Source organism: Podarcis cretensis (genome assembly GCF_951804945.1).
Source record: "Podarcis cretensis genome assembly, chromosome: 17".
Classification (NCBI taxonomy): Eukaryota; Metazoa; Chordata; class Lepidosauria; order Squamata; family Lacertidae; genus Podarcis; species Podarcis cretensis.
The window spans coordinates 7,873,259-7,900,735 of NC_137187.1; the positions used below are offsets into that span (position 1 = coordinate 7,873,259).

The following is a 27,477-nucleotide window of genomic DNA, read 5'->3' on the forward strand; positions in this document are numbered from 1 at the left end:
GCCACCCGTGGGGAGGGCACTAATATTTTTCAACCCAAGACCCACATTCGCAGTCTGCCTGCCCTCCAGTGGGGCTCATGCACACGCAGCCTCACATATCTCACACCCATTCCACCTCCCAGAACTGAGATAATTTCAGTACTCCAGAGCAGGGGCTTTCAAACTGCGGCTGAGCTTCATTCATGCGGTCTGTGTTGTGTCTGCTAAGGACGGCAGGCACAGCGCCTGATCCATCGTTCTTAGAAACCGATGGTCCATCCAGGTGAGTGGGACATGTCAGAAGTGATGGGGCGGGAGACCATTGAATATTGTGGAGAGGATTAGCAACACAAAAGAGTGAGCAGGAGGAAGCAGTGAGAAAAAAGTCAGTGTGGAATTCTAACTGTAATGCAACAAAATGCAATGCAAGAAATAAAATATGATTAAAGATCCTACAGCATCTAGCACAGGGTATTACAATTCCTACAGGAGGCAGAAAAATCATTTAGTGGTCCGCCATGACCCTCGCCAATTTTCAAGTGGTTCATGGGGCAGGGGGAGGTTTGGGCACCAGTCCTTTGGAGGAACTCACATATCTTAAAATTACTAATGAAGGCTCATTAACTTTGACATACTTAGGGAAACTTGTAAAATTCTCAAGCCTCTTATATACTGAGTTCTTTCCCCCTAGTCTTGAGAGATGAAACCTCTCCCATCATACCCTTGGGATCAGTTTTGGCACGGCTACAGCTAAACAACCCACCATCATTAGGAGCAGCTCAGGGTACCCTGGAAACAGAAAAGGTTGTTTCACCAGCACTTGGGAAATATCAGAGCGTTCCTTCCTGTTTCTGGAGCACTCAGTGTCTTGCTCTCAATGGCTGTGGCTTGCTCAGCACTGCACAAGCTGGGGCAACCCGGTCAGATGGGCAGGGTATAATTATTAATTAATTAATTAGCTGCACTCACCTTTGGGGCTGCCAGGGCCTCTTAAAATGTCTTACCAGAGTCATGAGTTTGGTCACCGCTGATCTATAGAGTTTCAAATAGATGTCGGATGGTTTAAAAAATCGTGGTGGATATAGATAGCATAGTGACTTGTGAAACCTTTGCTTTCCAGCTGCTGCAGATGTTTTACCGGCAGCAGGAAGAAATCCGGAGGCTCCGCGAACTGACGATTCAGCGGGACGTGCAGATCAAACAGCTGGAGCTGGAGATTAAAAACCTTCGCACGGATTCCGGCAGGTTCTGACGGGACGTCGCTTGGCAGCCTTTGGAAGGCGGTTCAGACTCCAGGACAATGGTTGCCTCCAAGTGCTACTGCGGGGAGATTTTGGATTAGGAGGACTTGAGATCTTATAGGCAACTCATTGCCTGCCTCAAGTGCCCATTTTCTGGAAGCCAGAGGCCGCTGGGATTCTTACGGGTGCTTTGTTTACTAGCCGCCTTCTTCGAACCAGAGAACGAACTGGTTTGAAAGTCGCCCAAGAGTCACTCTGGGAAGTCTCAGTGTGAAGGCAGAGGCTCCATCAGCTCCCTTGTGCCTGTGTGTGTGCCTGGTAGTTCATTGAGGATCAGCGAGGGCATCTTCCAAGTCCCCGGTGCCCATCTGAGCTTGGCCTTGTGGTGGTTTTGACTCATCCAGGCTGTCCAGCAATGAACCGTTGCAACATGAAGGCGAAGTGGCTCAGGACTCTTCTCTGTTCCTCCCCAGAGCTGAACAGAGCAGGCTGTTTCTACACTGAATTACTTTTGTCTCTCTTGTGGTCGATGATGGTTTTTTTGGGGGGGCATGTCTAAGTCATCCGCTTCCCTTAGTTTTATGGGTTTTCCTTTGCAAATATGGTTGCACTCAAGAGGTGAGGAGCAAAGAAATGGGAGTCTGTAATCAGTAAAGGCAAAATCAGGAATGTAGGTTTGTTTGGTTATAAAGGGGAACGAATTTCAAAAGCCAAGCTTTTGAAAGGGATGTTTCATTGTTGAGCCTTGTGAGGCAGACCAGGTCATAACCAGAGCATATCTGTAGCTCCTGTCTATACACAGTCATCTTCCAACTTCACCCATAATATTTTCCCCGAATTACTTCATGCCTTAAGCCAACAATAGACTGAGGACCAATTCTCTGAACTGGTTTCCTTCCAGTTGCCTCAAACCCAACCTTCCACTAGTTGCTCCTTTCCTCAGTCACTTTTCCACTGAATATTGTTGCCAGAATTAACATGGGACATTGCAGGGCAGTGTCCAGAAAGGAGTTCAGACATGCAATTTCCAGCTCATCTTATAGAATATTCCGTCCTTCCCCATTTCATCTGGTTCAGAGCCCGTTTCTAGGACTACGCTTTTGCAAAATCACAAGGCTCTTCTTTCAAACGGTTTCCCATCTTCTGCTCCGATACCTACGACCAATGCTTTGCCTGATCTTCCATTGCCTGCTGATTCGCACACAAGTCTATGCAAAGCACTGCCATCCGTGTAATTATCCTTCCTGGTCTCGGGGCTGACCACCTGAAATATCCAAAGACTGTGAAGCCCTGGGATAGCGAAGGGATGAGTCTTTGGGAGCAGGGGAGGATGAGTCTTCTGGCGGGATACCTTTACAGCACTTCTCCCTAAGTCCTGAAAGTTAAGACCTGTTGCTGAAAAACAAAAAAAATGGTTGGGCTCCTGCGATGTCAGGAGCTGGGGCTTGAAGAAACGCAAGCAGCCCTGCTCATAGAATCATAGAGTTGGAAGAGACCACAAGGGCCATCGAGTCCAACTCCCTGCCAAGCAGGAAACACCATCGGAGCACTCCTGACATATGGTTGTCAAGCCTCTGCTTAAAGACCTCCATAATAAAATCATAAAGACCCCATTGCCCTGGTTAGTTCGGGAAAACTCAAGAGTTGTTCAGGAGCGAGAGCAAGGGCAACACTGAGCAGCACACCCAAGTCCGGTCACTGTAACACCGGGCCTACAGTGCTCACATACTTCTATCTTCAGCTAGATTTCCCCCCCTTCATTCACTTTCCGCATAGCTTCTCAGAAAGACCAATAATTACCAGTTCAAAAATCACTCCAAAGGCCTGCTTTTAATTGCAGCAATCCCCAATGGCTTGATAAAACTGTGCCCAGGCATGCCTCTCCCCATCTTGCTTTTTATAATTTTTTTAACTTTAGCATTAGATCTGCCAGTGCTTGTTGCTGGGAGTAACGCCTCTCATATCCTACCTGTAGAAGCAACAGTGCAGTTTTGCCTGGATTGCACTATTCAGATTATTGGGAAGAGGGTTGGACAGTTCCTGTGTATACAGAGTTATCATATCAAGAATCTAGCCTAGCTTCCTCTTGGCCATAATGCCTTTTCTATGTGCATTTGCTTACGTAAGGAAAGCATTCAGGCGATTCCCCCACTTCAGTCTGAAGTGCTACAAGCCCAGAAAAGCTGTATTAATTGTGGCTTTGCTACTCCGGTGGTCAGAACAGTGCAAGAGGCATCATGAAACCTGTAGGAAACTCAACCTTACTTGGATACCAAGCTTTTACACTTTTAAACTGACCTCTGGATATTAAAGAGTATTTTATACCCATTGCTCGTGGACTTTTATCCAATCCTTTTAAAAAGTAGCATCTCCACACTTCATTCCAGAGGGCCGTGATCTATTAGGAACTTTTCATAGTCATGCTGACTGTCCATTGGACAGTCTAGATCATGTTGTCTCTCCCAAATGTGACTAGCCATTGTGTTCACAATCGGGACACAATGGTGATATCCACCCTCTACTGCTAATCTCAGAGATTTTCTTTCTCCTGCCCACTGCCCCTAAAAAAAGCCGAGTGATCAGTTTTATCTAGCTGTTGCTAACAGTTTATTGTTGCAGACCAACAGCATGAGACTGCTGTGTAGCCTTTTTGCTGGTTGACAAGGGGGACTGAATCCAGGTTCTTGTTCCCTTATCCCAAACAACTGACGAGCAGAGATCCAGCATTTATTTTTAACAGATTGTACACACACAGGGATGGGACTAGGGCACCATCCATGCAGAATCCGTTGGCACAGGCTCTAATACCTCCAGCTAAGGATACATGTGCAGATAGTCCCAATCAGGATGGAGAAAAATGATTGTTAGTCATACTTAGGGTAGACTCATTCATATCAATGGAGAAGTCAATTAATTCCAGTGGGTCTACCCTGCTTATGACTAATGCTGGCTACCACCCCCTGCAATTTGTGGGATTGCTCTCTTTCCTTGTTTACAATGCAGAATAAATTATTTAAAGTAGTAGTCAGCTAAGGCAAAGGGAAAGTTAAGTTTCAAAATGCATTTTTAAAGTGTACCTTTAAATGATTTTTTGCTTGTTTTTATGCATTTTATCTGATCAACAGACAGCAATGTTAGCCATTTATCAAGGGGATTCCTCAATCCTAAATCTACTTGAAAAAAATTACTACATTATGTTTACTGGTAACCTTTCAGAAAAATGAATAATTCAGCACTTGAAAGTTATTTTTTAACGTATCACTTCTCTGTTCTATGTAAACCTTGGAGATGGTACATTTTAAAGCAACGCTTTACTCATGTATGTTGGAGGGAAAGAAATGAAAAGAAAATATCTATACAGTAATAGCAAACTGGTTACACTTTATTAAACAGTGCCTAACTATATTTAATGATTGACAGAATTCTTCAGTTTTTTGTTATCTTCATTTAAAAGGAAGTAAATCATTCAGAATACAGTTGGGGGGGGCATACCTGAAAGATATTTGACTGGTCACAGTTGCTCAAGGAATGATCCAGCCAAAGTTAAACACTCTTAACAGCTGATTGGTTTCAGTAAGAAAGTGGATTCAATGGGATTCAATCCTTAAACCAAAACAAATATCCGAATGTATTACTCTGATCCAGTTAGATTCCATGCCAGCCATGCAACCAAGTCCACAAAAAGCTAGTAGCCTACTACAGTTTTTACTAGTGCTACCGACCATGCGTATCAGTGCAAGTAATCTGTGGCACATCAACAATATGAGAAACACACACTTTATTCTTAAATGACTGACAAGCTGCCTGTCCATTTAGGCACAGCAAGATGGGGAATCATATGCACAAATAGTTTTACATAGAAGGTTTCCCACCCACTTGGGCTGGAATCCCATCAAATACCTCTTTGAGAAAGAAGAGCAGGGAAGCTGGTTTCAGTCTCCTCCCACCCTGTCAAAACAGCCAATTAAAAAACACATTGTTTCAGGTTTTTCTCTTCTACACATACATGCAGCCCAGGAGCTATCAAACCAAGATATCCACATAACTTAAAAAGAAACTCAAAATGGAGCAGTAATTTTCTGTTCACAAGCACCTCTTTTCTTAAATTGGCTGGTACCCAACATATATACCATATTTTTTGCTCTATAAGACTCTCTTTTCCCCTCCTAAAAAGTAAGGGGAAATGTGTGTGCGTCTTCTGGAGCGAATGCAGGCTGCGCAGCTATCCCAGAAACCAGAACAGCAAGAGGGATTGCTGCTTTCACTGCGCAGCAATCCCTCTTGCTGTTCTGGCTTCTGAGATTCAGAATATTTTTTTTTCTTGTTTTCCTCCTCCAAAAACTAGGTGCGTCCTGTGGTCTGGTGCGTCTTATAGAGCAAAAAATATGGTATGTGCTCTAGTATATCACTAGCTCCTGTGATATACTAACCAAGGAGTCTCTACTGCAATTCCAGAGGAGCACAGAATGTGACACAGGGCACAGAATTCTGCTTCCTGAGAACCTCAGCTTTCAATTAAAAGCAAAAAGAGACCGGCTATTAGGCCTAGTGCCCGCAGATTATGTTTTGAAACTACAGGTGCCTACAGAATCTCATCTACCAGAGGTGTAGCTAAATAATTCCCATGGTCAGTAGGTGAAGTTTCAGTGCGCTACAGAAAGCTCCTTGCCCCTCCGTTACTTGCAAAACCAAAAATGTCTACACAAAACTGCATACATTTGCATAGTTTATACAGGTTACAAAATGCAGCTTTTTGATTTGGAATATGATTTTCAGGGCAAAAGAGTCTCACTCCTTTATTTATTGTTGCTGTATCTATCACTACCAACAGCATATCAATATGAACATTAGTTCCAAAGAGATGTATTTCCTGATTTATTTTTGTCCCTTGGCCACCGGATCCCTTTCAACTCTTTGATACAGTTAACTTCAGAACAGAATGAACACAAAGATTTCTACTCATCACACCCTTGCAGCCCCCGCCTCAACCTGTTGTGGGGGGTTGGGGAACTCTCTGGACACATTTGGAGAGGCTGGGGGAAATACAGGTGGATCCCACCCACTTTCTGCATTTAATTCAATCTGAAATTGGAGGCAAGGTCATGTTAAAATGCCTCACTACATGAGAAGTAAGGATATCAAAAGCTCCAATTAACAGCGTTCAGCCTTGTCAGTTTAAAGGTCAAGTTCACTTTCATTATATGCATTTTGTATGACTAGGCTGTAATTCTATGCCTACTTACCTGAGAGTAAGCCCCACTGAACTCAGTGGAACTTCTGCGTAGAAATGTACAGGATTAAGCTGTAAGAGTTCATTTCCATGTTGCATGTTCTGCAATCCTATATGCGTGTATACAGAGAAATAAACCCCACTGAGATTAATGGGATTTATTTCCATGTAAGTGTGTACAGTACTGCATCATTAATCATGTACACAAATCACTTTATTTTGTAATGCAAGAGTGGCCAGGCCATACCTCGTTTTTTTGTCCATGTAAAACATGCCAAGAAGTAAAAGATGGGGTGGCTTGCTGGTATATGCATTACAATCTGAGCATATGTGAGCACATGCACACAGTGTAAATCTTCTTTTAAAGATTTTGCACATGGATATGGACCTATGTGGACAAAAAATACCAAGATAAGAACCAATCCTATCTTTTAAAAAAATGTATTATTGTGGTTCAGAGATTTAGGGCAATATTATTTGCAAAGTGGGTGTAAAAGACAAAGTTCAATCACTGCATTTAAGAATAAAGGGTGTCTTCAGCACTGGGTGTATTCTACAGTTTACTACGAGCACACACACAAAAATCACAAAATTTGGTATTGACCATGGAAATCAGCAACCTGAAAATCTTAGTTTTCGTTTTTTAAAAAGTCCATCCTTAATGGGCAATAAGGTGGTTTTTTTTAATCTGTGGCTAAAATCCTTGTAAGGTCTGAAGATTTCTAGTGGTTATGGCTTCAATATCCCACGTAATTCATTGTTCATCTCCTTGACTAGCAGAAACAGAATAAATTATGTAAAACAAGGAATTTACATGGGTCAAGGAATCTAGCTTCTGCTGGTACAATTTTTTAAAAAAATTAATGCAGAGTATACACAACCCTGCCCATAATGTGGTTTTAGAGAAATGAGAAGGCCACAGAATTTCAGATTAAGTCTGAACATAACAACTTTGCAAGATTAGTTTACCAAATAACGTTTATTTCATTTCAAGTTCTTAAAAATACTTTTCTGTTGTTGCATAAAACATCCTAATGTAAAAAATATCCAACAGCTTAGAAAAGGAAAAGGAAGGCAGGGAAAGCAAAGCATGAAGAACAGTCCCCAAAACATTAGGACTCTATTTACAAAGCCTTTTTGCACAGAAAGTAAAAAAGGGACTACAGTCAGTGGGTAGTGTGTAGCCCCTGACAACCAGGACTGACCCATCACACTCGTTCTTCTTGCTATGGCAACAGTGGGAGATGAAGGCCTGGGAACCCCAAGGGGATAAGTGAAGGTGCTAGCCCAAGAGGGCTAGATCTGTAACCACCTGGAGGAGATCAGCTGCAGGGTATGTGGAATGTCACAGGAAAGGCCGACTCTTTGGCTCTTTGAGTGCTGCACCCGAGGGGGGAGGGGGCTTGTTTAGACAACTACAATGTGCCTCAAGTGCTCCTCAAGTCACAGATCATCCAAGGGGTGCCCCAAGCAATACTGAACAGTCCTTTGGGGAGACAGAAGGCCTTAGTCATCTTCTTCATCCCCTTCGTCATCTGCTTCTCTTTTTCTCTTTTCACCTTTCCCACTGTCTTCTTCATCTATACAACGACCAGAGGAAAAAAATACATTTCATCATCTGACAAAAGGGCAGCGATACAACTGTATTATCCCATAAACTTGTTCTGCACTCCGGCAAAGTCTCCAATTCTAGCATTTCAGTAATTTAATAGCACAGTGGCTCACTCACTCACTCAGTTGAAGGAAGTTCAACAAGGACCAAGTAGTTCCCACCTTTAAGGGTTTAGAGGCCACTGGTTGGCCACAGCCACCAAGGCTTGTACCCTAACAACCAAAGAAATAGGGGAAAAATCTAGAGCCACACATCCTTGCTGTCTTTACTTGCACTTCCCATCTAAAATGGAATGGCTTTACTTAGCACAATATTTTGGGTGGGCTGGGCTAAGCATCTAAAATATTTTCTGTCGCCTTCTATCCTTGTCCTCTTCATCCCACTTGCATCCATATCCTGTCACCCTGGAGATTCATATAATTAAGGAATTGGTTTGAAACTTGGAGCATACCTTCATCCTCCTCTTCTTCCTCGTCCTCCTCCTCCTCTTCCCCATCACGTCCAAACTCTTCCTCCTGAAAATATAAGCAGGTTTGCAACTGAAAGAGTAGCACTTTTCCTCCCATTTGCATTAACCTCCTGGAAGGAAGTATTCTCAATCTCTGCTGGGTAACGAAAGATACTGGATGACATGAGCAGAGAAGCAGTGATGCATGCTGCTGCAGCCAAGTCTCTTTACTGTCACCTCGGCTGAAGCTTGCAACCAAGCAACAGCCAGACAGTGTGCAACACGCAGAGGCAGACCAAGGACAGAACATAAATTGGGTAATCCAGAACAGAAGGTTTCATTATTTCAGTTATTCTGGTAGTGGGCAGCCGACTCACTATTCCAGCTGCCTTTGCCAGGTCATACATAAGGACACCGCTCAAAAATCACTCAACAATTTCACCTCCAAGCAAGCAGGCAGGCATATCCAGTTACTCTTTTTGCTACTTGGCAGATAAGCCTCTAAGGTTTCAACACAGAAAGCATAAAAGCAGGAAATACTTTCAACTAACCTCTCCGCTGATTTCGTCTTCTTCGTCTTCTCCTTCTTCTCCTTCTTCATCCTCATCTTCCTCATCAAACTCCTCCTCCTCACCATCTTCCTCCTCTTCTTCATCTTCTTCCTCACCTTCTGAGAAAGAAATGGTTTCTATAACTTTCCTTATAGTTAACTTACATTTTTATAAAAGTTAGAAAAGTTTATAACTGTCCTAACATACCTATTGTATTGTTTAAACTTTGTATTGTATGGTGGCTAAACACTGCAGTGAGCAACAAATTTCATTAGGAGACTAACAAATAACAAGAATACATGAACAAACAGAATGCTTATTCCCAACTACGTAAGTGGGTATACTCAATACACACTGGCCTCATTCACCACAGCAACACGAAGGCATGGTATATTTAAGAAACAATGAGCTGCCCCACAGATGACCAAACAAACCATAGCTGAAGCTTGGGTTTGTTCTATCCCCCACCTATTCCTCATTGCCTGCCTGATATACTGAACTTCTTTGTGGTGCCTTAACACCAACATTACCTCACCGCACCACCAACCCCTTTACCATGAACAGGATGAGATCTCCCCAGCTGCTCTCAGAATGGGCTGATCCATACCAGCTCCTCTCCCTTCAACTTCAACTTCAAAACACCAACACCTCCTGGTTTTTAGTCAAAAGTACTGAGACTTCAAAAGAGCAGCCTGCTTGATCAGACCAATGGCCCATCTAATCCTGTTCTCACAGTGGCCAACCAGATGCTGATGACAAGGCTGAAAGCAGGACCTAAGTGCACTGATGGCCTTAACCTCCATGAATCTGTCAAACTTCTTTAGAAGCCACTGTGGTACCATGAAGATTGTCCTCTGAAACATCTCTTCAGTGAGGATGTTGCCATAAAAGGTGCTAATTACTGTGAAGTTTTAAGCTGCATGAGGCTATTGCAAAGGGCAGGGCAGTGTTGTTTGAAAAGGTCATGCCTCCCCCCCCCCCCAAGTAGTGTCTTAGATGTTTTGCATGTCTTAAACTACTGTTCCCAGTTGCTCTTTTTTTAACCTTTTAGTTAAGAATCTTAAATATGTTGTGGTATACTGTTTGTTTTGCTGCTTTCCCGTTTATTCCTTTATATTTCACTTTAGCTAGGTGGACTGCAGTCCATTTAAATTTCCCTCTCCTGGAACAGCAGCAGCTGTGAAGTGAAGCCATCTGGCTCGCAAAAGAGGACTTCTTTGTGGAGTAGTGGGATCAGGAAAGGAATCTGTTGCCAGGCAAAGTTAGGAGGGAGGTCTTCTTCGGGAAAAGCGCCAGCAAAAACTGCCTAGCCTTGCACACAGTCTCATTTTTCAGCCGCTTGTGCCTTATGACTCTGCAGCTTGATGAGTATTTTGGGCAAAGTAGGCAAATAAGCCATGGCTAAGCAAAGCTACCATGTTTGTGTGCCAACACCAAGTCAAAGTTAAAACAGTCCACAATTGTAAGCCAACAACAAACCATGGCATCAGACTGTGGTCTGTTGTCAGAAACCCTGGGCAGGGTTCGGATATCTAAAAAAACCAGTTAGGCCAAACAAACTGATGGATTACTTTTAAGTGTGGGCCAGGACACTGCAGAAGTGCTCTGGTAAGCCCCTTTAATTTCTCAAAGAAGCTTTCAAGCACAAAACAAATCTGATGGGAAACGATCTGATAATGACTATAAATGAAAAAAGTAATGCCAGCAAGATCCAACATAACTGACTGCAACCAATTCAACACTGCATAGAAACAGTCAGAGCCTTCATGCCAGCCTTCCTGGGTTGCAAGCCCTCCAGTGCAAGTGACCGTATGGTCAAACTGCCTGAATTGCTACTGATAAACGATTGTAAATAACAGAGAAACAGAAAGGATCTTTCCCAGCTCCCTACCCCAAATTACTCATTAATCATTGGAAGTACAGTCATACCTCAGATTGCGAACACTGTGGGTTGCGCATTTTCACACAAACCCGGAAATACCAGGTTACTTCTGGGTTTCGGCACTCACAAGGCTGTGTTAATACCCACCAACACTTCAAATACATTAATCCTGCAGATTTTGTGAGTGCAAGGCTATTGCAGCAATTTGTGAACTATCACCAGACTCCTGAAGACATAACAAAGGAGTAACTTCTAAGTGTCCTATGATTGCAGAAATAATTTTACATCTGTAACATGAGAAGATTTAGTTACATTTCTGGAGTGGAAGTATCTATCTTTTAAAGATATACTCATACTAAAAACAACACACCATTTCCTTGCAATGTGACTTAAGGGAAGTCTTAAGAGGTGGCTATAGCATTTTTTGTCTGAGTTGTGGTGCCAGCACATTTCAGAAGGATATGAGTATAAAATGTGCCATCTTAACTCAGCACCAGTCCTTCTGCAATTAAAATTCTAGATGAAAATGAGCCAAGTGCAATTTTTAGGTTGGAGACCATAGCTAGGAATTGGACATTCTCCACCCAAAAGCAACAATGCCTGTCCTCACCTTCTTCACCTTCCTCGTCTTCCTCATCAACGCCATCTACTTCACAATCTGAGTCAGAGGCTTCTTTATCTTCCTGATCATATCCATCCAGGTAGGTGAGCTGAGGAAGAAGCTTGAAGACACTCTCTCGGTAGTCATTTAAGTTTGTTACCTCGCAGTTGAACAGGTCAAGGCTCTTCAGAGAGTCCAATTTTTTCTAAAATTGTAAACAAGCAAAGTTATTATTGCATGGACAAGAAGCAACCACTGGTTAATTGGGGGGGGGGACGGTATGTTTGTCAAGGCTCTGCCTAAAACTTGGTAACATGGAAGTTGATTTTCAGGTGCTTCATCCTAATACTTTTGTGAGGAAAATACTGAACAACTAGCTGAAGAAGTTATCTAGTTATCTTCGAAATGGGGGGATATTTTGGCCTAATCACATTGGATCTTACATGGAGGGAATCAACTCTTTCCTTGTTTGGTACACTATTTTGCCTCTACAGTGGTACCTTGGGTTACATACGCTTCAGGTTACAGACTCAGCTAATCCAAAAATATTACCTTAGGTTAAGAACTTTGCTTCAGGATGAGAACAGAAATCGTGCTCCGGCGGCATGGCAGCAGCAGGAGGCCCCATTAGCTAAGGTGGTGCTTTAGGTTAAGGACAGTTTCAGGTTAAGAACGCACCTCCGGAACGAATTAAGTACTTAACCCGAGGTACCACTGTACTGCAGGTGAACTCCACCTGCAGTATGGGTTTAATCTTGATCTACTTTATAAAAATCTTGTGAAGATACACAGTAACTGAGGAATATATGTGAAGCACTTTGAGCACTCTAAAGCTCCATATAATGTTATTAAGTATCATTATTACACTCTACATCTACAAGTTCCTCTCCGTACAATGAAGCAGAAACTCAGATGACTGGAAATTCACCTGGAGACAATTGTAACTCATGAATCACCTAATAAAAGGTGCTCCTTTGAAAACTTAATTTAAATCTTAGGGTTGTGGGTTCAAGCCCCATGTTGAGTGAAAGATTCTTGCATTGCATGGGTTAGACTAGATGAACACCGCAGTCCCTTCAAACTCTACAGTCTATGATTCTACCTAAGAAACAGTCTTTTAAAAAAATCAGTAAATAAATTGGTAAAACCTTTTGGACTTCCTTCATATAAAATAAACAATGTATCGGCAACATCATCTGCCACCTGCATGCTAAAGTAGTACAGTCTAAGTATTGCTGCTTGATTCTAGACACCATAAAAACTGCCTTTAAATATTCCATTTTTGCATGGAGAATTTAAGATGCTTGCTTGAGTTATTATATCATTAGCAAATAGGTACTAAGCAGCAAAATGAATCTACTATCTGGAATAAAAGCAAATCAACTTCTAATTTGACTTGATATTACTAACATAATTTAGTAATATCAAGTGACTAGTGATTTTAGGAAATTCTTGAAGAAACAAGGCACAACAAACAGAATATGAGTTTTTGTCATAATTTCCAGTCAATATGTTCCATGTTTGACAACAATGAAGTTATGCTGCACAACAGGCAACACATGATTCCTATTTTAACTCATTCTGCCAAACAGGATAGATGGCAAGTGGATTTGTAGCAACTGAGTTTAGAATTCTTGACTGCACAGCATCATGGCTGATGTATGGAATTAAATGTTCTGATAACATGCATTTTTATAGACAAATCGGATATAAAATCAAAATCTGCCAGACACAGAAAGGGGAGTCTAATTTGACTGAAACCAATAAACTAAAAAGGTTAACATGAAAACATATTCATTACTAAAAGTAATGGGATATGGGCTTAAGATATAAATGCTAACTTGGCTTCTGCCTATGTAGCTGATGTAGATTTGAATCTGGAAAATGCACACACATTGAAATGTTCATTTGGCCTCTGCTGACCTTGCTAGATACATCTTTTGAAGCAGATGGGGAAGCATATCCCCATCCAGGGGTTTACTTGTTGCTCATTACTAAAGCTGGATTAGGGTCAGTATGTTTGGGGCCAATATGTTTGAGAACTAGAGCATCAGCTATGAAATGTCGTAAGAGGTATATTTGCTTGCTTCAGGTGTCTTGATTTGGTCATACATTTACTTCGTGCCCACAAAAATGCACTAAGCAAGGCATCTATGTTGGCATCAAACTGCAGACTGCCTTTTTGGGGGAAAGGCCCTCTTTTGAATGATAATCTCTGCATTTAAACCCCAGAGAGGCATAAGATTTTTTTAACCCATTAAGAACATACCAATGGCTCCAAGGTACTGATATCCTTCAGCTTGTTTCCACTGAGGTTTAGATGTGTGAGGTTTGGAAGTTTTTCTGCTAATACATCAAGACCTCCAGAAATTCGGTTGTCACTGAGTTCAAGCTGCAACAGGAACCACAAAAGGCAAAACAGTGAACATATCAGCAACAGTGCAGTTAGAAGCAAAACATTCACAAGGCTGAGATTCAAATAATATTTATCCAGATCAATACTTAAATTTATGCTTGCCTGCCTGCCCCCACAAAAAGCATTCATAAAAATATCTGGCAATAGAAGCTAGAAATTTGTGCTCACTGAGTTGCAGTGCAATGCTGTAATAAATATTCCCAATTATACCATGTTGGCTTACATAAGGAAGAGGTTGCTACATCACTGCATGCACAGTGGGAAACCTCCCCTTGCCCCAAGGGCCAAATTTCCTTGGGGGGCAGGGAGGAAATGGTTGCATATCCAAAGAGGGTGAGGCCAAAACATATATATGTATTTTCCCTCGTTCAGTTTGACTTCAAGATCTCTTCCTGCATGACCTGTTCACTGTGGGATGGGGAGGGGGCATGGTTTGGAAAGAGCAAACTGGGGGGGGGGGCAGTTTACGAGGCCTAGTGGAGTATAAATTCCCCATGTCTGTCCTAATGGCTCCAGTCTTTCACAGAATGAAACATATACATTCAGCTATGGGTATAATATACATTACCAATCTGAACTGGTTTTCTACCAGTTTAGCTGTCATTGTTTCCAGTGAATCCCAGGAACTGAACTTTGATGAGGTGCTAGAAATTCTTTGTTAGAAGTTCCTTTGCCTTTCAAGGACTTCAGTTCCCAAGGTTGACTGCGAAGCGGGAAGGATTATGAACAGAGTTTTACCTGTGCAATCCTATGCAAGTCCTATTAAGTTCAATCATAATTACTCCCAGGTAAGTGTGCACATAGCATTCTAGTCTAAGTCTGTAGAGTAAGTGGGCCCTATGTTTTTCCAAGGCTAACAAAATTGCTGACCTAGGTTTTTGAAGATTACACCTATCACAAATACAGCTCTGCTGCTCAGCCATTTTCTTAAGAGAAGCCTCATGGTCAAACATGGTTACATAACAGCCTCTTCTTTTTATAAAAATCACTTTGCTCCAAAACATATATCAGATGAAAAAGCCTGAACAGATTGAAATGCTGAAATAAATGAAAGTTATTGGAGTTGGTGCAGCAAAATACATTCTATACAATTATTCTGTTCCTCCTGCAAATAAATAAAAGGCACCAACAATGTAATCATATGCATATCTACTGGGATGTCAGACCCACGGTTTAATGGGTCTTACTCATTACTATGTGTTTAGGATGGAAGCTAAATGTTTAGGTTGCTATAGCATGGTATTATTTATTTATAAAAGTACTTATATACCACCAATTCATAAAATACAATCTAGTGGTGTACACAGTATACGCAATAAAAAAAACATTTTAAAAGTAGAGGAATATTAAAATGACTGGCTGAGTAAAAAAAAAATACAATTCAATAGTTACATAAATAGATGTCTTCAAGAGACACTTGAAAATGAAAAGCAAGAATGCCTGCCAAATCTCTGCTTGAAGAATGTTTCAGAGCATGGGACCAGAAACTCTAAATACCTGACTTCTAGCAGAGGGAAATAAAGCCTCTGCAACACAGAGGACAACCAGCAGCACCACTTGCCATGTAATTTGGCATTTAGGCTCCAATCCTATACCCACTCTCCTGAGATTAAGTCCAATGGCTCTTAAATTTATTTTAATCCTCAGTCATCATTGAAATCAATAGGACTTACAGCTCCTTAACTTTTAGCTGGACCATACCCACAGTATTGATATGTTGTCATGAGAGAATCTGAACAAGGTGCTATTTAAGCGGGCAACAAGATTGCTGAATTAATGTCAAGCTGAATTAGGGAACTGCCATAACGAACAATCCTTGTACAGTACTTAATTCCATGAGGTCAATGAACTTGCCTTTGCCAAATCAGCGTTTCTACAGTTGACCACCTGGGGGGGCACTAAGTTTGAAATCGAAATGTACAATTTAGTTTTGGGGTGTCAAGATTTAAGATGATGGCCAACCATGCTAATTTTTAAAATTCACATTTTAACTTTATATGTGGTAGCCATTTAACACTATCAGTCTTGCACATATACACACAGACAACTTCCTTAACAAAATATTTTACTTGAGAAGCAACTGTGAAAGGCCCTATTCTCATTCTTTCTACTCTACGTGTATTTTGGTTAGCATGCCCATTTTGCTTGCATGTAAGCTCCAACAAGCAAACAAAAAATGTTGGCTTCCCTAGCAGCACATTCCTGAACTGGAATCCTGGTCTAGACTGAGATTATCGTCTCCCATCTTGACATTTTTCTTAAAAAAAACAACAGAGAGGATCCCAATTCAGCTACATTCCTTTATCAAAATGTTAGTTGTTCAATACCTCTCATTCTAAATATGCTCTATGAACAAGAGCAACTAACACACATGTGTGTGTGTTTCACACCACATACCATACCAAGAAAATGTAGTGTTTCCTTGCAAGAAATATATTTGCGTATAGTTTTAATATACACTATTTCCCCCTGCTTATTAGAGGTAGGTTGGTAGAAAAATTAGTTAAGTGTGTAAGAGGGATGTTGAGTAGCAGTCACGGAAGCAGCCCACATTTTAAATCCCCCCATACAATGTATTTTATGTATTTTTTTAATGCCAGGTCAGCTGGGATCCAGAGATGTCTTGCATGAGCAAAAAAGCACTTCTATTTGCCAAGGAAAGCTCACCAAATTCCTCCTGATTCCCATCCTGCTACTACTGTCCAATGCCCCCTCCCAGCGTATCCCAGATGGTTCTTGGACTCTCATGAGTAACTTTTCAGGGGCACAGGGAGCAAGAAAGCCAGAAAAACACTGTTTTGAGTTTGGAGCTCCACTCAATTTTCTCTGGATCCAACCCATTGAGCTTTGTGCTTGTATGGAATCCTTATGAAGGAAGTTCTGATTATAGTTAAGGTTCTTGGGTGCAACAAGATAACTTCAACATTTTATGGGATGGCTTCAGAAATCTTTGAAAATCTGCCATTTAGACATATGATCTGGAAGCTGACTATGTATTTCAGAGCTAGCTAAAATATTAGTTTCACCCAAATTACCTAAGAGATGAGGACTGAATAAAATTTAGGAGGGTAGGTGGAAATGATACAAATAAAACAAGCAGGTACAAATACCCAATGCAGATTTAAGTGGACTTTGATCTTTATTATGTATCAATCCATTATCTGATAAAAGAACCTAATGTACAACTTGCACCACCAGCATAATATGGGAATGCCTGTGAAACAAGCCTGCCCTCAGATCTCAGCCATTTATGAGCATGTCCTTAAATTGTTTCTCATGCTGACTACACTTTACATGCAAATACTCTTAAAAGTCAAATGACTGCATTCACTGAGGAAAAATAGTTTCAGGAGCAGAATTTGGTACCAAAAACCTACCTACCACTTTCCTGCTCCAAATCACTCTCCCCTTTGCAGAGTTCCACACACATATTAGCACCTCCAAATAGGTATTTTCAGCTCTGCTGAAGGGTGAACTATTTGAATAAATATTGGGCAGGGAAAGAACTAAGGACCAAATTCTATGCTACAGATACCTCTCCTGAAACTGAACTCTTCTAATGGAAAAACGGGTATCAAGGTTTTGCTACATACAACACCAAGTTCTAAAACTGATTTGATTTGTTCTCCCTTCTATACTTACTCTACCTTTTGTGACACACGTCTGTGGTAACGGTTTTCAGTGCCTTCATTCCCCGCTTAACATTTAAACATATAAGTGTATGCTGTTGAATTATGTCATAAAATATTTAGACTTATTATCATAAAAAGTAATTTTCAGGTAAGACTTGAAACATAACATTTAACCACATTGTGTATTTTACTGATTTTCTCCCTAATCAAAATATCTCAGTGCACGTACTTTTGGAAAAATGTTTTGAGATATTTATAGAGCACATAAAATGAATATGTCATATTTACGTTAAGAAACTAATAGAAGTCAAACATGCTAGATCAAATCCCAATTGCTTTGGGAGACTGGAAAAAATTATGGAAAGTCCACATCACTATTCCCAAACAACCCCTTTTCATAACATTCCTCTAAAAAATTACAATGCAAAGTAATTAATCTCTTAATAGTGGAGTAGCCAAGAAGCTTGGGAGGACAAGACAAAATTAAAGCCTTTCCCCATTTCTGGTATTTCAATGAGCTACAATATGCTATCTTCAGACCTCTGGCTCCTAATCATGATGCAGTATGTAGTTCTGCTCCTCTGACTTACAGGTTCCATTGCAACAAGTAGTTTGCAGGCAACTCATCCTGCCACAGCTCTGGGTCTTTTTTTTGGGGGGGGGGGCGAGAAAGGGAAGGGAAGGGAAGGGAAGGGGAGGGGAGGGGAGGGGAAGGGAAGGGAGGGGAAGGGAAGCCATCAAATACAAATATTTGATACCCACAGCAACACTGTGACCCATGAGTACCACCACAACTTGCCCAACCATACCTCCATAGACAGCCACCTTTCCAAAAGGCAGATTACAATTGCAATGTGCTTTTGCTACTGAACTCTCCAAATCTTAATCAAGATCCAAAACACCAGCAACAGGTACAGTAACAATTTCTGCTTCATCTCTCCCTCTTTGCTATCTTCCTCCAAAATGATTTTAAAAATGTGTTTGGATCCACTTCATTCATTTTCCAGTACTGCTCTCATTAGGACTCATTTTGCAATCTGCTCCTTTCCCACTCCCTGCCCAATTATGTATTTGTCTAGACTGAGCCCCAAAACAAGAGTTGGGTCTAGAAAAAACACCCAAGACAAAGGACCGTGACTGAAAGAGGTATGTGTCAGTGGCACAGGATCTCAGCATATATCTAAATCTATGATTACATTTTAGAAAGCAAAGGAGAAAAACAGCCATTTGATTTGTAGCCATATTAAGATCATTTATGGAAATGGGAATTAGCAACACTGTGCAGATATGAAAACCCAGTCATCTCCCACCCAGGTCTTACCTTTTTCAACTTTGGGAGTTTAGGGAGATTCAAGACAGATGTCAGTCCAACGTTTATTAAACTAAGAAACTCCAAGTTGATAAACTCTCCTGACAGCCCCTCAATTTTGCCTTCATTTGATCTGCAGTTGTCAAGAACAAGCTCTTGGACCTGAAGCGACAAACAAATAAGTACAATTTATTTAAAAACAACAGCAAGTAACAGTGCACAGAACTGCATCTGATAAAAATATGCCACATGTACATACAGGGAAGTCTGCTGCTATGCAATTATTTTGATTTACAAACTACGTAAACCTAACCATTTGTTGCAAGTTAACAATTCATCAGTTGCAAAACCCCATGTAACTGTGATTAAACATCACTTTCTATCCCTGGCTACTAGAACCCACTCCAAATTAAAAGAACTTTCATTTCTTCCAAATGACACCTAAGCATTGGAGGGTTTTCAGAATTTAAAGGAAGCCACCACAAGCAATGTACTTTGAACCACTCTGAAAATGTTGTCAGCATAGAATTCTCTACACCACTGACTATGTTTTGCAGAGAAGCTTCTCTTACGCTGCAAGAATAGCATTCCAGGACTGACTCAAAAGTATAGAAAATTTCAATGCAGACGTGTTTCAAGAATACCTCAATCAAATTCACTTGCTGGTGGATACCATAAGCTTTCCCCCAAATTAAGTGCAATGAAATGGGGTGTCTTCAGGGTGGGGGTGTCGTCACAATACAAAGGGAGCAATCAGATACTGCTGAGAAAAGAACACTAAGGGAGCAGGGAGAAGAGCTACAAAGGGATAATAGTCCCACTGTGCTATCACAATGCAAAGGAAAAAAAGATAACAGAAAAGAATAGGCAAAAGGTTTCATTTCTAAGTATGCTATCACACCAGGTTTGTGTGCCTCTCTGAAAAGTTAAATAGTATTTATTGTTAAAAAAGGTAAAGGTACCCCTGCCCGTACGGGCCAGTCTTGACAGACTCTGGGGTTGTGCGCCCATCTCACTTAAGAGGCCAGGGGCCAGCGCTGTCCGGAGACACTTCCGGGTCACGTGGCCAGCGTGACATCGCTGCTCTGGCGAGCCAGAGCCGCACACGGAAACGCCGTTTACCTTCCCGCTGGTAAGCGGTCCCTATTTATCTACTTGCACCCGGAGGTGCTTTCGAACTGCTAGGTTGGCAGGCGCTGGGACCGAGCAGCGGGAGCGCACCCCGCCGCAGGGATTCGAACCGCCGACCTTTCGATCGGTAAGCCCTAGGCGCTGAGGCTTTTACCCACAGCGCCACCTGCGTCATATTATCAATAGCACTTTTTAGAGCTGCACAGGGGTGAGAACCCTGTGGCCCTCCAAGTATTGCTGGGCTACTAATCCCATCACATCTGACTGATGGAGCTGGTGGAAGTTTTAAGTCTAACATCCCTGCCCAAACAACTTACAATCTAAACCAGAACTTTCCAAACTTTTCATGTTGGTGACACACTTTTTAGACACGTACCATTTCATGACATAGTAATCTAGTTTTCTTAGCAAACCGGAGGTTAACCCCTTTCCAGCCCCTGGAGGAGCGCAGAGAGGTTTCATGTGACACACCCACACACTGCAGCCAACACACTCATGTGCTACAACACACAATTCAGAAAGCTCTGGTCTAAATGTTAACACAGCAAGAGACAAAGTGTGGTAAGAGTAACAAACAGCTATCATATATCAATCATGTGAGAGGATCTTCAGCATTTGAAGTCTATGCAAAGTACAGGGTTTGTATTTTCAAACCTCAAGTGTTTCAGTACAATAGTCAAAGACCTAAATAGAATATCTGCATGAAACCAACCCAAAGAGGCTTCTCATTATGAAAACTGCCTTAACTTCATTGTGATAAAAATATATGAAAAGCAAAAATTAAGATAACTGCTGGTGTGAAATGTAAGCAGCTCTAGGAATCTGTTTTAGATTTCATATTGATACAGTTAAAATACACTGTAATTCAGGCAGATGAATGCCCCCATTCTAGCCTAGCAGAGGATTCGACCAGAAGCAAGACATACACCACTAACTACAGTCTCCAATCATTCACTACATGTGGAAAGTGAGCAAACATGCCCAAAACTAGAGGGTGTGCTAGGGAGTTTATCTGCTCATGGCAGACCTGGTCCCACCCAAAAGGAGAGGCCGAGGGGTAGAGGAAAAGAGACATATTTTTAAGGGCTGTCTGGTATCGGAGCAGAATACATGCATCAAGACAGATAATTCTACAATTCTATAAACCTAAGAATTCAAGCCATAAAAAATAATGCATATAAAGTTAGCTTGCTATTCTTACCACTATCATAATGCAAGCAAGTCATGACTTCCTTTCAATATAATTTCAAAATTAGCAGTACTTTTATCATCTGTTGTAACAGATAGCAAAGACCAGATTATCTTAAACTCCTTTTTCCAGCTGAAGAATTTTAATGAATCTAAAACAAGTTCCTCTTCTTGTTTGACAGTTTCACAAGCCTGATCAAGCACTGGATCCAGTGCTAATTATTTTCCTTAATATGACTGTATCAAATGCATACCAGCTCATTACAAACTGTTAAAGTCATTTACGAGATTTCACATCAGATGCTCATGATTAATTTCCTAAAAAGTGTTTTTTTAAAAAAGTTTATGGATAACATGGCATGTATTTTACCACAAAGGAAAAAGCCCTGATATACGCCAGCAGGAAGAGAGTGGTTTGCCCTTTACTAATGACCCTCAATAAACATATATTAATTTGAACTTTGTACTCAATGTCTACCAAAAATATATTCAGCTATGTATGTGACAATTTTATATGAGCAGTCACTTGTAAAGAATTTTAAATGTTGGTCTATTTCTCCAGTTTATAAATAATTAAAAGAGCAACACATGCATAGTAATACAGTGGCACCTTGGTTTTCGAACGTAATCTGTTCTGGAAGACTGTTCAACTTCCAAAATGTTTGAAAACCGAGGATCAATGGGTGGTCGGCAAAATCCACTGAAGAAATGGAGGAACGCGCCTTGGAAGCAATTACTTCTGGGTTTTTAGCATTTGGTTTCCCAATCATTCAGCTTCTGAGGCTCTCAAAAAATGATGTTCCACTGTAGCAATACAGATCATTCTCTTTCCATTGGGAGGAATATCTCACTTTTTGAAGTTCCAATAAAGTTATTTACGCAGCGTGAAGGACTTTTTGTTTATTTCTTCTCAAATCCGTTTGGCAGAATTCCATCATCTTAGCCAAGGTGGCGGCACTAGTTAGCCTTCTCTCCACTTCTCCCTCCGCTTCCAGACTGCCGTTACAATCACATTGATGTAACTTTCACCAAATATATTGTTCTAATACTAACTCTCTTATTACCAGTAGAGATAGAAACCTCTGGCCTCCCAGGTGCTGAGGGCCGCCAATTCCCACTAGCCCATGCCAGGTATGGCTAAAAGTCAAAGAAGGGCCACAGGTTCCCCACTCCTGGACTCTAAATAGGGCTGCAGAAGAGGTCAACTGACCAGTATGTTGATGAGGGAACACATAATATCAGTGCCCAATATCTATGTTGTTTCCTAGCTATTCCTAGGCATCTAATTAGACACCTGAACAATCAGGTGCATGAAGATCTTGTAGTTCGAACTATTACGGGGAAAAATCCTTCCTCAATCAGTGCAGCTATTCAACTGTTTTTAACCTTTCCTGGCTGATGCGCAACATCTAATACAGGGGTCAGGAAACTTTTTCAGCAGAGGGCTGGTCCACTGTCCCTCCTATCTTGTGGGGGGCCGGACTATATTTTGGAGAGAAAAAAGATGAACGAATTCCTATGCCCCACAAATAACCCAGAGATGCATTTTAAATAAAAGAACACATTCTGCTCATGTAGAAACACGCCGATTCCCGGACCATCTGCAAGCTGGATTTAGAAGGCGATTGGGGCGGATCCAGCCCCCGGGCCTTAGATTGCCTATCCATGATCTAATAACTGGACTGAGTTATTGGCAAAATATTGTTGGCACTACAAGATTAAGGCACTCCCAGGTGTCAGTTTCTGTAACAATAATGCTATACATCAGAAAGTGCAACAGGAAGTATCCATTGGCACTAAAACCATGTACGAGTTTGTTTTGATTCAGATCATCAACCACCTTGTAAAATTAAGTGTTCCAATTACTACCTGCTGAACTTGTGTACTTGCATGAATATTAATATGTATGCAAAACTCTCTTGTGACAAACTGCAACAGTTAATACAGAATGGAGGCCACAATAAACCAAGGGGTCCTTCACTGGCAAATCTTTTCACAATTCAAAACAGAGCATGTCATTAAGAACTTCACAGGCGGCACAGCAGCGTCTCATCAACATTCAGCTATGCAGAGTCCATACGTAACAGATACTCAAGAAATGACTCATGCAGCTTCACAAATCTAAGGACAAGCAAACATGCAAAATTGTAGAATTATAGAATTGTAGAGTTGGAAGGTATCCCAATGGTCATCTGGTCCAACCCCCCGCAATGCAGGAATCTTAACTAGAACGTACATGACAGATGGCCACCCATGTTAAATTACTGTTCACCAGGAAGGAGACAACTGCTTTCAAATGGCCTTGATGTGTGCCTAACTATAGTGTAACAAGCAATGGTTAAATTGTGCAGTATCTGCCAAGAAGCACCCTCCTGTTTTACAGCTCTGTTGGTTCAAACTACTTGCTTTTTTCAAAGTTGTAGCTTTCAAAGATCACCTTTTGTGAAATCCACTTATTTAGCCATGCCCACCCTCTACACAGAAGATGCAGTACTGTCCTTCTTCATTTTTCCTTAGGTACTGTATACATGTATGATGCTTTAAATATGCACAGGCTGTGATAATTAAACACATCGTGGCAAATGGAGCATCCTCCTGCAAAGCAAGGACAAGCAAAAAAACAAAAACCTTCCTTCCAACTGCAGAGGTGGATGGCGATCACCCCAGTACCATCATTGCGGTCCCTGAGCCATCCCCGGCTCCCAAGATCGGAAGGAAAACAAGGAAAGAGCTGGAAGCACACTCTTTGCCTCTCTTTCCCAAAGGAGACAGAAGTGAATAGACAGAGAGGTTGGTGCTTGGCAATGAGGCTCAGAGTCCCTCTGCAGCTGCTGCTGGGTAGAGAGACACTGGAATCTCTTTTCAGAGCACTGGCTGAAGCTGGAACGCTCCCATTCTGCCTTTCCCATAGGAAAGGTTGGGGGAGATTCCTTTGGTAATTTTTCTGGAGGTGCTTACCTCCCCTCCAGCTGGCAGGTGAGAAGAGCCCAGCAGCCATAGGAAGGCTAGGAAGGCCAGTGAAAAATTGTAGACCTCCCCACCACCCATAAAAAGACTACAAGAAATGCATTGCAACTCTCACTTTTTCTGGTCTTTCTGCTAGGCCTTTAGGGCGACCCTAGTGCCACAGAAATAAAGAAAATCAAGGTTTCCTCGGCATGAACTCTGCTACACCAAGCTTACTTTCTCCTTTTAAATCCTTCTTGCCCTGTGGCAAGTGGGAATATTAGCATACATGGGGAGCTCAGATCTCACAGAGAGCCATAACTCTGCAAGGTAGAAAACCTTGATTTACCACCAAAGAACGTGTGGTTGTGCCATTACAGTACTGTAACGCACAAATGTCTGCCACTCTAACCACAGTATTAATAATAAATAATAATAATTTTATTATTTACACTCTGCCCATCTGACTGGGTTACCCAGTACCATAAGGGCTTTCCAAGGAGACAGGCCCCATCACTCTTACATGGGGTGCAGGTGTGTTTTACAGGTGCTAGAAAAAGTGCTGCTCCTCCAGTTTTCAAGCGGTCACGGCATCCCCTATCACCCCTTTAAAGTTCATCCCACTCTTCCATTTTATTCTTCACCTTGGAAGATTTCCTAATGTGCTTCTTTGTTTGGAAGGCTTTTAAAACCCGGAACGCGATATAACTCTTTTTTTTTTAGACTAAAAACAAATCAGGGGATCCCGAAGAAGCGCTTCCCTTTGGATTTGTGGCGCCTCTAAGGTTATTATTACAGTATTATTCTTATTTGTGAGAGGAAAGTGCGGTGGTGGTGCTGCCGCGCGGGTGGGGGGGGGAGGGAAGGGAAGGAAGTTTTTGGCGGGAAGATGAGCGGCGGCTCCCATGAAGGGAGGCGGAAAAAGAAGCGCAAGCGCGCTCCCTCGCTAACCGCCCCCCCTCCCCGTCGCCCGTTTAAAGGGGGAAGGCGTGGGGTGGGGGGGGAGGGCGGGAGAGCGAACGAGCGAGCGAGCGACAAGGCCTCAGCGCGCGCGCGCGCGCCCGCCCGCGCACGTGAGCGCCAAAAGAAGCGAAGGCGGAGGAGCGCGCTCACTCACTCACTCGGCCTTCCGTTTTGTTTGGTTTTTCTTTTTTTTTTTATGCAGCTGTTGCCCGTTTAAGAGGGACGCTGTGGGGGGGATGGGGGGTGGGAGAAGTGGCGCGCGCCAAAACGCGCGCCCACTGGCTAAGAAGAAGACGACGACGGACGCGGCGGGGCCGTCGCGCGCACGCGAGAGAGAGAGAGAGAGAGAGAGCGCGAGGCACCAACCGCCTCCCCGCAGGCAGCGCCACGCTCTCTTCCCTCACACGGACGCAGCGGCGGAACAACATGGCGGCCGCGCGGAGGAGCCCTTCTCCTCAGCCAGCCGCCCGCCCGCCGCTCTCCCCCGACACACGCGCCCGCTTCTGCTCTTCCCGCCTCCCTCAGGCCGAGCGACCTCCGCTCTCTCTCCCTTTTATCCGCCATTCCCCTCACCTCACACCCGAACCGAGCTCCCCTCCCCCCCCAAAAAAACTGGTTGCTCCCTCTCTTTCCCCCCCACCCCCCCCCAGGAAAGTGGGTGGTTTCGGTGGTGGTCGCCGGCTTCCCGCCCATGCTTACATCCGGCGGAGTCCTGTTCCGTAGTTCCAAGTGGATCCGCTTCTTCATGTCCATGGCGGCGGCGGCGGCTGCGACGGCGTCGTAAGTGGGAGGAAATGAGCGGGACGGGCCTCTGCTCAGGCCCTTGCGCGGGCGCGGGGCTCCGACTTAACTCGCCGAAGGGCAGCGGCGGCGGCGGCCGAGCAGGAGTCGTCGTCGTCGTCGTCGGCAGCAACAAGGCAAGGCTTGGAGCGCTGGGCGCCGCTGCCCTCGTCGCGACTGCAGTTAAACTGGCGGCGGGGCCCTGAGCTGGGCTGGGCTGAGACGGAGCCGAATCAACGGACGGGCTTGGCCGCCAGGGGGCGCGCCGGGGAAGAGACTCCCCGGAACTCCGTCGTCATAGCCACACCCCGCCCGGACGGACGGACGGCGGAGGCGCGCTCCCGCCTCTGCGCCTGGAGCGCGGGAGGCCGGCGCGCTCCTGCTGCCGAAAGTTGCTTCCCCCCCACCTTTTAGGTCGACACGAGCGGCCCTCCCCCCCCCCGCCCCCCATTCCCGGAACAGCCGATCGTCGGTCCCATTGTAAAGTATTACTTGATCCAGGCCTGCAAAAACTTAAGTTGCTGTTGCTGCTTCTGCGATGTTTGCGGTCCCGGGGAGAAAGCAGAAGCATGGCTTCCTTCCCCTCCCATTGCCGGCTAAAAGCAGCATATCGATATTTTTTATAAATGCCTACACGATTATGGTTCCCCCTCCCCCCGCAACCATGCATATAACATTTCACTTACATTGAACATCATTTGGCATTTTGTTGCCCATTTGCCCACTTTTTAGGGATCCTTCTGGAGCCTGTTTGGGTTTTTACTGTCCTGAGTAGTCTGGTATCATCTGCTTTGCCCACTGATTTCAGTGAACTTTGGGACACAATATGGCAGCTGTAAAACCCCTGATTGGGATTTGGGCTACAGTGTTGGTGAAGGATACTTTAACGTTTTGCTGTTGCCATACTCCCAGTTCAGATCACCCCATGTTTGCATCTTGGAAGAAGCTTTTGTTTCTGCTAATGGTAGCTTCCAATGAAAATAGCTACTGGGCCTCTAATCCAGGATTAAAGCTCCCTCCCCCCAATTGTACTGACTTGGATCAGAGCCCCCGCCCTCCAATAGCTCTTAACAAAAGTGTATCATTACTAATGTCACATCTGTTTTGGCTCATAAAGGGTAAAGGGACCCCTGACCATTAGGTCCAGTCGTGACCGACTCTGGGGTTGCAGCGCTCATCTCGCTTTATTGGCCGAGGGAGCTGGCGTACAGCTTCCAGGCCCAACCTTATTCAAATTCAAAAAATCTGTGATAATATCTCCTGACATTTTCTTAAAGTTGCTGAAGGATGAGTGGGGAAAAACAAACTGGATCAGGACCTTTTCCCCTATTGCCCAGAATAAAATACCTCCCTAAGATACTACTCTTGCTGGGGAAAATACATGGGTAAACAGCTTGGAAATTGGGGGGGGGGGGAGGTGCACTGGTGAAAAAACGTTAAGCTTCTGTCCATTTGCCATGGCTCTGATCTACCCTTTAGGGGAGAAAGCAAGGTTGAGATCTGATGACAAATATCCTATGTGTAAATCTGCATAGGATTGAGCTGCACAGGAAATGACAGCAGGAAAG

At 43.1% G+C, this 27,477-nt stretch overlaps 2 protein-coding genes across 5 annotated transcripts in view; one reads left to right on the forward strand and one right to left on the reverse strand.

The window, feature by feature from the left end:
- The window catches only part of CORO2A (coronin 2A), a 63,721-nt gene extending 61,027 nt beyond the window's left edge, over positions 1–2,694 (forward strand). For all 3 annotated transcript variants that reach the window (XM_079959534.1, XM_079959536.1, XM_079959535.1), the window contains exon 12: positions 1,100–2,694. In XM_079959534.1, coding sequence (XP_079815660.1) covers positions 1,100–1,231 — 132 coding nt within the window. In that variant the 3' untranslated portion in view covers positions 1,232–2,694. The remainder of the gene's footprint in view (positions 1–1,099) is intronic.
- Positions 2,695–7,410: 4,716 nt separating this feature from the next.
- ANP32B (acidic nuclear phosphoprotein 32 family member B) lies at positions 7,411–26,185 on the reverse strand. 2 transcript variants are annotated; one of them, XM_079959788.1, is made up of 7 exons: positions 25,829–26,185; positions 18,914–19,063; positions 13,814–13,936; positions 11,554–11,749; positions 9,062–9,177; positions 8,514–8,577; positions 7,411–8,030 (listed from the first exon to the last, which is right to left on the reverse strand). In XM_079959788.1, the coding sequence occupies exons 1-7, from the start codon at positions 25,880–25,882 to the stop codon at positions 7,957–7,959; spliced, it is 777 nt and encodes a 258-aa protein (XP_079815914.1). In that variant the 5' UTR covers positions 25,883–26,185; the 3' UTR covers positions 7,411–7,956. The 2 variants fall into 2 exon arrangements, with proteins under 2 accessions (XP_079815914.1, XP_079815913.1); XM_079959787.1 differs by having other exon boundaries at positions 9,062–9,180; positions 25,829–26,179.
- Positions 26,186–27,477: the final 1,292 nt, after the last annotated feature.

Bases quoted from the DNA above. Each gene is read 5' to 3' on its own strand.
- ANP32B (XM_079959787.1), bottom strand. From the start codon at position 25,882: ATGGACATGAAGAAGCGGATCCACTTGGAACTACGGAACAGGACTCCG. The intron at 13,937-18,913 runs GTAAGACCTGGG...TTCCTGTTGCAG, and splicing joins AACTCCCAAAGTTGAAAAAG to CTTGAACTCAGTGACAACCG. The intron at 8,578-9,061 runs GTTAGTTGAAAG...TTATATTTTCAG, and splicing joins AAGACGAAATCAGCGGAGAG to GAGGAAGAGTTTGGACGTGA.